The sequence below is a fragment of the Malaclemys terrapin genome, chromosome 4 (genome assembly GCF_027887155.1).
Source record: "Malaclemys terrapin pileata isolate rMalTer1 chromosome 4, rMalTer1.hap1, whole genome shotgun sequence".
Classification (NCBI taxonomy): Eukaryota; Metazoa; Chordata; order Testudines; family Emydidae; genus Malaclemys; species Malaclemys terrapin.
Window position 1 is genome coordinate 33,800,511 of NC_071508.1, and position 11,236 is coordinate 33,811,746.

The 11,236-nt window shown below is 48.2% G+C and overlaps 1 protein-coding gene across 1 annotated transcript; it reads left to right on the plus strand.

Moving 5' to 3' along the window:
* Window positions 1–9,440, plus strand: LOC128836375 (pepsin A-like). Its single transcript, XM_054026605.1, has 9 exons — window positions 1–111; window positions 779–935; window positions 2,370–2,487; window positions 5,636–5,754; window positions 6,061–6,260; window positions 7,180–7,296; window positions 7,817–7,952; window positions 8,061–8,153; window positions 9,093–9,440. Exons 1-9 carry the CDS (start codon window positions 56–58, stop codon window positions 9,240–9,242), a joined length of 1,146 nt encoding a protein of 381 aa, XP_053882580.1. The 5' UTR covers window positions 1–55; the 3' UTR covers window positions 9,243–9,440.
* The last annotated feature ends 1,796 nt before the right edge of the window (window positions 9,441–11,236 follow it).

Sequence of the window (11,236 nt, forward strand, 5' to 3'; positions counted from 1 at the left end):
TGCATTTAGCAGCCACACTTTCCTTTCCCCACCAGTTTGGGTGTACAGGGACATCATGAAGTGGTTTCTGCTCCTGAGTCTGGTGGCGCTTTCTCAGTGCCGGGTGACAAAGTGAGTACCGGGGGGGGGGGGGGGAACAAGAAACATTGGAATCCTGAGCTTGGCTTTCTACAGAGCAATATTCCCTTAGCAGCAGCAGCAGCAGCAGCAGCTTCTACATCTCTCTCCTCAATACTTCATTCCTTAATAGGCAGCTGGTGGGAACTACCCCTTGGCTGTAAGGTACAGTAGAGGTATGAGGAAGGATGGGCTTGTGGTTACAACACTGGAACAGGACTTGGAAAATCTAGGTTCATTCCCGGCTCTACCACAGACGGCCTGTGTGACCTAGTGACTGAGTCTCTTTGTGCCTCAGTTCTCTGGATAAAAATGAACATATGTCCTTTGTCCATCTTGTCTATTTCATCAATTAGCTCTATAGGACAGGGGGACTGTCTTATACAATGTATTAGTACAGCTCCCAGCATACTAGGCCCTCTCAGTGCTACTTACACATGGGCCAGCAGTTTCCAAACGTCCTACGGGAATTATATGCCCAACTCACACTGACTTTTTGTGCACTGGTCACCCAACTCACCTATACCCTGTGCTAATCCCAGCTATAAAAAGGGGTCTCTGTGCAATGTAAAAACTGGATTGCACAGTATTCCCTGAATACAAGGCTTGTCTATTGTTTATTTGTTATTGATCGGCCTGTCTCCCCACCCTTGTTGATTAGGGTCTCCCTGAAGAAAGGGAAATCCCTGAGGCAGAATCTCAAGGAACATGGCTTGCTGGAGGATTTCCTGAGGAAATACCCTTACAACGTGGCCTCCAAGTATTTCCCCAGCCTGGCCAACGAGGCTGCCAGCGAGCCCCTAACAAATTACATGGACGTGAGTATGGCAGGACAGCAGGTCTTGTAGCCTTCCTCTCCTCATCAAAGCTTCCCACTCCTCTGTCAACCAGGGCTGCCCGGGGTGAGGGGGGGGCAAGTGGAGCAATTTGCCCCAGTCCCCGGGCCCTGCAGGGGCCCCCACGAGAATGTCAGAGGCTCCCCCCATCCCCCGGTGCCTCAATGGCTTGGACGGGACCTGAGCTCCTCCCGCTCAGAGCTGCGTGGTAAGGGGGCAGGGCTGCGAGCTCCAACCAAGCGGTGGGAGCTCAGGTCCCACTGGAACCACGCCGCTGCAGCGCTGTCCAGGGCTCTCCTGGTTGCAGCGCACTGAGGCTCCGGGAAAGGGGAGAGGTGGGGGTAAGCAGCATGGTAAGCCCCTCTGAGCTGGGCACCCTCCCGACCCCATCCCCCCACAGCCCTGACCCCTAGCTCCGAGCCTAGCCCCTCTGAGCCGGGCACCCCCTGACCCCATCCCCCCACAGCCCTGACCCTTAGCTCCGAGCCTAGCCCCTCTGAGCCGGGCACCCCCCCTTACTCCTAGCTCCGAGCCCAGCCCCTCTGAGCCGGGCACCCCCCGACTCCATCTCCCCACAGTCCTGACCCCCAGCTCTGAGCCCAGCCCCTCTGAGCCGGGCACCCCCCGACCCAGAGCCCAGCTCCCCACCGAGCCCTGGGCAACAGCAGCACCACCCCCAGGCAGCAACATCCCATTGGCACCAACCATCACCATCACCCAGCGACAGCCCATTATGTAATTGCAAATGTACACATACCGTTAAAGCATTTAGTGGTTTTTAAATAATGCATTTTGTGTATTTTCAAATTATTAAAAATTATTTTTGAATGTATTTCACTGGTTATTTTTTACATTTCTAAATACATGTTACTATAGTATTGCAACTTTTTTTATGGAAGGGGCCCCTGAAATTGCTTTGCCCCAGGCCCCCTGAATCCTTTGGGTGGCCCTGCTGCCAACAGCTGATCTTGCCCTCCTCCCAAAAGGGCCTCAACCCACTCCCCCACTGACGTGCTTCCAACCAAGCACATACCTTGCTGCTGCCAAGAACCCTCCCCAGCCCCCGTGCTGGGCCATCCAGCCCCCAGCTGTGATTGGATGGGATTAAGAAGAGCACTGGGAATAGAACTCCCAGGTCTGCTGGCTCCCCCCTTCCCAACACCTTGAGATTGATGGGAACTGGGGATAAATAACTCTGTGCATCAGATGCCAGCAACTCCTAGGAGCCATGCTTGGCAAAGTGATGGCAGAGAAACAGCAACTCAGACTGAGCCTTTAGCAAGGACACCGTAACCCAGACCCTCAGCTGGTGTAAATCAGCTGGTGGAACTATGCCGGTTTACACCAGCTGAGGATCTAGACCTTGGATGGCAATGGTTCCCTCTCTTTACATCATTCTTTGCCCTGCTTTGGCAGATCGAGTACTTTGGAACCATTTCCATCGGCACCCCAGCCCAGGATTTCTCTGTCCTCTTTGACACTGGCTCCTCCAATCTCTGGGTGCCCTCCGTGTACTGCTCCAGCCCAGCCTGCAGTAAGTCACCTGCAATGCCTCTTGCCTTAACACGCCATCTGGGTGGTTTGATATTTAAGTCAACAATGAGGAAACTTTGATTGAAATCACGGATTTCAATCTTGCTTTGCATTTGTACTTTTTAGTTATTTTCCTGAAGGAAGTTGTTTTTTGTTGGTAGCCATTAAAACATGTTGATTTGCAGCTAATTATAGCTTTTACACTAAATTTGGTACTTAACATACATTTATTCAGATTTTTAATTTGTACATTTTCTAATTATGAGAAAATGGTGAAGGATGCATTTTTCATTTTGCTAACTGACTAATGTTGTTACTTGATGTATGTATTCACCTTTACATGGTAATTGGAAATTGATTAAAAATGAAAAAAAAAAAGCTTTTAAAAATTATTAGTAAAATAAAACTACCTTAAATGTCCTGGATAGCTAAGAAAAAAGTGTATTAAAACAATTTATATTTAAAACTAACAATGTATTTAAAAAAGGAAGTGTTATTGATAAGGCCATTGTGGAGCAACAAAATGAATTCTTTGCATCGGTCTTTGCGGCTGAGGATGTGAGGGAGATTCCCAAACCTGAGCCATCCTTTTGAGGTGACAGATCTGAGGAACTGTCCCAGATTGAAGTATCATTAGAGGAGGTTTTGGAACAAATTGATAAATTAAACAGCAATAAGTCACCAGGACTAGATGGTATTCACCCAAGAGCTCTGAAGGAACTCAAATGTGAAATTGCAGAACTACTAACTATAGTCTGTCACCTATCATTTAAATCAGTTTCTGTACCAGATGACTGGAGGATAGCTAATTTTGCGCCAATTTTTAAAAAGTGCTTCAGAGGTGACCCCGGCAATTGCAGGCCTGTAAGCCTGACTTCAGTACCGGGCAAACTGGTTGAAACTATAATAAAGAACAATATTGTAAGACATATAGATGAACATAATTTGTTGAGGAAGAGTCAACATGGTTTTAGTAAAGGAAAATCATGCCTCACCAATCTATTAGAATTGTTTGAGGGGATCAACAAGCATGTGAACCAAGGGGATCCAGTGGATATAGTGTTCTTAGATTTTCAGAAAGCCTTTGTTAAGGTCCCTCACCAAAGGCTCTTACACAAAGTAAGCTGCCATGGGATAAGAGGGAAGGTGCTTTCATGGATTGGTAACTGGTTAAAAGATAGGAAACAAAAGGTAGGAATAAATGGTCAGTTTTCAGAATGGAGAGACGTAAAAAGTGGGGTCTCCCAGGGGTCTGTTCTGGGACCAGTCCTATTCAACATATTCATAAATGATCTGGAAAAAGGGGTAAACAATAAGGTGGCAAAATTTGCAGATAATACAAAATTACTAAAGATAGTTAAGACCCAGGCAGACTGCGAAGAGCTACAAAAGGATCTCTTAAAACTGGGTGACTGGGCAACAAAATGGCAGATGAAATTTAATGTTGATAAATGCAAAGTAATGCACATTAGAAAGCATAATCCCAACTATACATATAAAATAATGGGGTATAAATTAGCTGTTACGACTCAAGAAAGAGATCTTGGAGTTACTGTGGATAGTTCTCTGAGAACATCCACTCAATGTGCAGCGGCAGTCCAAAAAGCTAACAGAATGCTGGGAATAATTAAGAAAAGGATAGATAATAGGACAGAAAATATCATGTTGCCACTATATAAATCCATGGTACGCCCACATCTTGAATATTCTGTGCAGATGTGGTCGCCCCATCTCAAAAAAGATATATTGGAATTGGAAAAGGTTCAGAAAAGGGCAACAAAAATGATTAGGGGTATGGAACAGCTTCCGTATGAGGAGAGATTAATAAGACTGGGACTTTTCAGCTTGAAAAAGAGACGGCTAAGGGGAGATATGATTGAGGTCTATAAAATCGTGACAGGTGTAGAGAAAGTAGATAAGGAAGTATTGTTTACTACTTCTCACAACACAAGAACTAGGGGTCACCAAATGAAATTAATAGGCAGCAGGTTTAAAACAAACAAAAGGAAGTATTTCTTCACCCAACACACAGTCAACCTGTGGAACTCCTTTCCAGAGGATGTTGTGAAGGCCAAGACCATAACAGGGTTCAAAAAAGAACTAGATAAATTCATGGAGGATAGGTCCATCAATGGCTATTAGTCAGGATAGACAGGAATGGTGTCCCTAGGCTCTGTTTGCCAGAAGCTGGGAACGAGCGACAGGGGATGGATCACTTGATGATTGCCTGTTCTGTTCATTCCCTCTGGGGCACTGGCACTGGCCACTGTTGGAAGACAGGATACTGGGCTAGATGGACCCTTGGTCTGACCCAGTAGGGCCATTCTTATGTTCTTGTGTTCTTATCTGTAGTCAGTGAATTGAACTGATTGTTTCTGGTCACCATGTCCTTCCAAAATTTTAGAACTACTAGATTTCATCCTCTCACACTTACTTTTTGTTCAGAGATTGGAAAAGGAAAACAAGCTGTCTTGCCTTTATAACCCCCAATCAATTTCTTAAGTTAGAATGAACTAGTCAGTGAACTGAACTAGCTGAATGAACTGACATGAAGAAAATATTCTCTGTGCACCTGCAGAAGAGACTACTGCTGTGAAAAGCTGGTTTAGCACTTCAACAAAGTCTAGTTCCAGCTGCTGAGCCAGTGAAATCCACCAATTTAGTGGTCTATCTTTAAAACTTCAGCAACAAATATGCATTACTTAATAGTAATTTTTTATTTAATTTAACTGATTTTAATAGATTTTAGTAAATTTAGACTTGCACATATGTTGTGATAATTTAAACTTTAATTTTAAATGATTATTTTTAAAAAGAAAAACATATTTACATTTTTTAAAATCATACTTTTTTTAATTAAAAAAATCATCAGTTTCCAGCTACCGTGGAAGCCAGAGATGAATAGGTTTCCTTCAATTGTCTGTGGATTGTCCAATTGTACAGTGTCAGAGGAGGAGAATGGTTTCTAGGAAGCCCAGGAGCTAGATCCACAAAGGGACCTAGGCATTGCAATGCTGAGCACTGCAGTGCGTAACTCTTAATCACCCTCCCCCAACCAGAGAATTCACAGCCTCACCAGTCTCCCATACAACACATGGGGAGAGTTACAAGTGTCGGTGTGTGACCATCTGACCCTTCTGTACTTGCAGCAAACCACAACCGCTTCAACCCATCAGACTCCTCCACCTACAAGGCCACCAGTGAGAACGTCTCCATCCAGTATGGCACCGGCAGCATGACCGGAATCCTGGGCTATGACACTGTCCAGGTAAATCACAAGAAAGGATGAAAGCCCCTGGAGCAGAGAAGGGAAATGATTAGGAGTTAGAAGGACAGGATGCATCTGCAAAGCTAAAGCAGGAACTCCATTGGCTGTGAACTGGGAGACAGGAATAGAGAAAGGGAAGAGAAGAGACAATGAAGCCAATCGTGGACTATTCTCATATAGGGGAGAGAGCACAGTTCAGAGCATGGTAACCGCTGAGAACTGGCACGCTGTAAAGACCCTCTGGTAGACTTGGCAGCTTCTCCCAGGGTGTAGGGTGTGTCTGATTGTCCCCATCCCTCCTCTAAGGTTGGCGGCATTGTGGACACCAATCAGATCTTTGGCCTGAGTGAGACCGAGCCTGGCTCCTTCCTCTACTACTCCCCCTTTGATGGGATCCTGGGTCTGGCCTTCCCCAGTATCGCCTCTTCTGGAGCCACCCCCGTCTTTGACAACATGATGAATGAGGGTTTGGTGTCCCAGGACCTCTTCTCTGTCTACCTGAGCTCGTAAGTCAGGGCTGGAAACAACCCATCTGCTGCAGTGAGATTCAGCACCTCTCACATTGAGTGAGCCCTGCGATATTTGCATCAGAATTCCCAAAACACAGAGTGTCTCTGGGGTGCAACATGGCAGCCATTCTATGCTGGTGATGTACATTCTGGGAGCAGAAGTGAACATTGGCATCTTTAATGATTACATTAAAGCATCGGGGCCCTGCCTACACCCATTGCAGATCATCAGTATTAGACTGACTCCTAGGGGAGAAAATGCTCCATGTCACCCACATGACTCAGCACCTTCCAGCACCAGACTGCACCATCTGCTCAGTACTGACTCAGAGGGAAGAGCAGCATCTACTGAGTCCCTGACACCACTGCCTCAAACATCTGGGCCTTTCCTTGGAGGTCTCCCATCCAGTTTTAGGGCAGGCCCAGCCCTGTTTAGCTTTTGAGACCTGGCAAGAGACAATTATCAAAGTAGGGTCAGAGGTGCCCCTCTCATCCAACCGGCCTGCCCTTTCTCCGCTACTAGACACTGATGTGCCCAACTCTGATTGTATCCCAGCACTGCCCACCTGTGGCCCATTCTCTAACAGGGAAGGGTTCAAAAAGGAACTAGATAAGTTCATGGAGGATAGGTCCATCAATGGCTAATAGCCATTGATGGGCAGGGATGCTGTTCCTAGCCTCTGTTTGCCAGAAGCTGGGAATGGGCGACAGGGGACGGATCACTTGTTGATTCAGTTCTGTTCATTCCCTCTGGGGCACCTGACATTGGCCACTGTTGGAAGACAGGATACTGGGCTAGATGGACCTTTGGTGTGACCCAGTCTGGCTGTTCTTATGTTCTGACAGAGCGTTTCCTATTGACTCATCAGCCAACCATTCATGCATCTGCCTTGACTCTCCTCTCTCCCTTCTCTAGGGACGACCAGAGCGGGAGCTTCGTGATGTTCGGTGGAATCGACTCATCTTACTACTCTGGGAACCTCAACTGGATCCCTCTCTCTGCTGAGACTTACTGGCAAATCACCATGGACAGGTATCTCCCACCACTTGGCCCTTCCCCTTCATCAGGCCACCTTGAGGAGATGGGCAAAAGGAGAAGCATGCGGGAGCCTGGGGAAGCTCAAATTTCAGAGTCTAGACAAGATGAGAGACCCGGGAGTCAGAATCACACCTTCCTTGGAGCGATAGGAAAGGGACTCACCAGCAAGGAGATTAGAGCAGTGGTTCTCCACCTCGTCCACACCAGGAACCCTCATCTGGCCAGCTCTGCTTAGCAATAAAGTAAAGGGCTTGGTGGTCACGACTCCTTGACATCTGCTTGTGACCCCCAGGCTAGATCGGTCACAGTCCCAGAAGGTTGTAGGATGAGGAGCGACGGGCAATAGCCAAGGAAGGTTGAGGCTGAAACATCAGGGGAAAGTTCTTGGCAGTTGTAACAAGGGGGCGGTGGGTCAGCTCCACCCTGCAGGCCTCTCACTGCTGGCTCGTGGGCTGAGTGGGAATGAGATTGGGAGTGTTTCTAGGGACGTCCCCCCTGACTCTCTCTCTTTCAGCATTACTATGAACGGAGAGACCATCGCTTGCTCTGGTGGCTGCCAGGCTATCATTGACACTGGCACTTCTCTGCTGGCTGGGCCTTCTACTGGCATCTCCAACATCGAGTCCTACATTGGCACCAGCGATGGCACGGTAAGGGCAGGGAGAAGGGACAGATACTTCTAGAGGTGTCTGCTACGGAGAGCCTCATAGCCAAGAAGCATCTAACCTTTCCTCCATATGTTGCCTTCCTCCCTGCAGATCAGCTGCAGTGCCATGAGCAGCCTGCCCAACATTATCTTCACCATCAACGGCATCGAGTTCCCTCTGCCTGCCAGTGCCTACATCACTGATGTGAGTGTCCTGCTCAGAAAGCCGCCTTGGAGCCTCTTAGCGAGGGCTTGTGCCTGAGGCCATTGTACTTTGCATGCTGGCAACATTCCCCTGCACAGCTGGTATACGGCTGCAGGTGTATCACTGAGATGCAGCTCAGGGTCTGTCACCAGTATTAGAGTGGGGCAGCAGAGAGCTCTTCCCACAAACAGATCCAAGGGAAGGAACGGTCTAGATCAAGGCAGGCCCATAGTGAAAGTGACATATCGGAAGAGCAGCGAGGCAGCCTGTAGAGCTGGCCACCGTAGGAGATCACTAGGAAAGAGGCCTTACTGGGCTAGGAGAGAATTAAATGAGCAGCTAGGAGGTTAGATCAAGAGAGATTACTGCCTTGTGCTGCAGGGCATGGGCATCTGGGCATCAGGAAGGAGTTTTCCTTCTCCGTGATAAAGGTTTACTTCCCTCTAGGGAGGAACAGGCAAGCTGCTTTAACGGCACACAGCAACACCAGCTGGTAGCTGGGGAGAGGCAGTGGGGAAGCCCAAATCCACTTATAATCACAGCAGGATTTCTGGTAGCTCCCTTTGGTATCTGGCCAGGAGCCTGGAGAGAGCATGCTTTGCCTCCCCAAGGGATGTGTCATGAACAGAAGTGGTCAGAACCTTGGGGCTGTACTGAGGCCCAGATCCACAAAGGTAGCTCACTGGGAGTTATGCCCCTAAATACCTGTGAGCATCCAGGCCTCACTCACCAACCCCACTGCTTGCATCCCCAAGCTGTTCCTTAAAGTCTCCAAGCCAAGGCCTGACCCAGCCTAATGCGCCTTAGTTTGGGAGCAGTGGTGAGATCCCATCCCAAGATGGTGCAGGTGCAGGCATGTGCACTCCCTGCTGGACAGTAACTCAAAGGGACATTGAAGTTTCAGCCCAATAACCCATGTCCCATTCTCCTCCGGTGCAGAACTCAGGCTCTTGCTCTCCCGGCTTTGAAGACATCGACGTCCCCACCTCCTCTGGAGAGCTCTGGATCCTCGGAGACATCTTCATCCGCCAGTACTACGTTGTCTTCGACAGGTCCAACAACCAGGTGGGCCTGGCCCCCATGGCATGAACACAGCGCTGTCCCCGGGACACTGTCATGGAACACTGACCCCGGAGAGTCTCCGTTTCTCTAGAGCCCCAACACTGCGAATCAATCTAGTGACCCTTACTCCTGCTGAGACTTTAATGGACACAAGCTATTCCTCACCCCAAACTCACCCTCTCGTCTCTAATCTTACCAACAGTAAAATAAAGGACTATAAGAGCATTGGAGTGAATTGTTTCTCTCTGATGGGCGGAGTGACCCACATTCCACCGAAGAGGAGGGGGGTAGGGAATATTATCATATCTTCTGCTGAGGCCGCCAATCCCGACCTGCAGCTTCCTGATATGCCAGCCCTGAGCTCCCTCCACACTCAGTTCTGCCAATTCCCCTTCAACCTGACCCACAGCCTCTTGCTTTTCCAGCCCTGGCTCCCCACACACAGCTCTGCTGATGCCCCCTTACCCTCACCTGCAGCCCCCCACTGCAATTTCACTCTTGTCCCACCTCATCCCCTGCTATGCTAATGCCCCTCACTCCTGACCTGTTTGTTTTGTTACTTCCATCAGTATCTCATGAGATGGGCTTGGTAGCTGTCCATAAACTACATAACACAGCCATTTGGGGGTAGGGGCTGTGATGGGTTCCCCTCGGGGTGCCACCTGGAACTGGGATACCACTGAGCCCTTTGACTCACCAGCCTGGGCTCCCTCTCACACTGTGCTGTGACAAGCTGCAGACCCACTCCCAGTCCTACACTTCCACCAGCATTCACACAGGCAGGGACACACCCAGCTGCAGTTACATGCAGGCTCTCTGACCCACCACTACGTGGAACTGTACAGCATAAGCTCATAGAGTTCACCCATAGAGTTCTCAATGTGGAGAGGAAATGCAACAGCCCTGCCCTTTCAGCTAAGGTTCCCAGGCACTTCATTCCAAACATACTGGTTTAGATTAAAGCATAAAATAAGTTTATTAATTACAAAAAGACAGATTTTAAGTGATTATAAGTGATAGCAAAACACATCAAAGAAGATTACAGAGTAAATAAACAAAAACACAAACTAAGCCTAAAATACTAGAAAGATAGGATATGAATTAGCAAATTCTCACCCTGGCTGATGATACAAGCAGGTTGGCAGATTCTCAAGGTACAAGCTGCACTTGCTTTGCAGCTTTGAATCACCAGGTTTTTCATACACAGGCTAGAAATCCCTTTAGCCTGGGTCCAGCACTTCCCCCAGTTCAGTCTTTATTCCTCAGGTGTTACCAGGAGTCCTCTTGTGTGGGGAGTGAAGAACAATCAATGATGTCACTCCCTGCCTTATATAGCTTTAGCATATGGCAAGAACCCTTTGTCCCAAACTCAGTTCCCAGCCCAGTTTGTGCAAAAACACTGGCATCCAAGATGGAGTTCCGTGGCATGTGGCCTGGTCACATGCCCTTGCAGTGTCATAGCAGCCATTGCTTACAGGCTGGCTAAAACATCCACAGGAAGGTTAAGCTATTCCACAGCCCATGGTCTTTGTTGATGAGCCATTAGCACCATCTGGCTTCTTCATTGTTGTACCTAAAAGGCTGGCTGTGGATGTTTTCCAGAGTAAGCCCATTTGAAATACTGATCCCTAGTCAATAGTCATAGCTTCAGATACAAAAATGATACATGCATACAAATAGGATAATCATATTCAGCAAAGACAGGATACTGGGCTAGATGGACCCTTGGTCTGACCCAGTAGGGCCATTCTTATATTCTTAGTCCCATGGGTCCTGACCAGATGGTTTGGTGGAGGGGAACGTTCCCCTGTTTGGGCTTTGTCATCCTCTGTGTATTGTGTCAGGGTGCTTGGAGCTTTGGCCAGGTGGTGAGCTGGTCCTTAGGGAGAGCAGGTGACAAGGCCTCGTTGGAGATGGACTTGGTCCTTATTCCCAAATCAAACTAGCTTATTAGTTCATACAGAGCCAGGGCTGGGAGAGGGTCCCAACAATGACTAGGAGGGAGTGGACAGTTCAGGCCC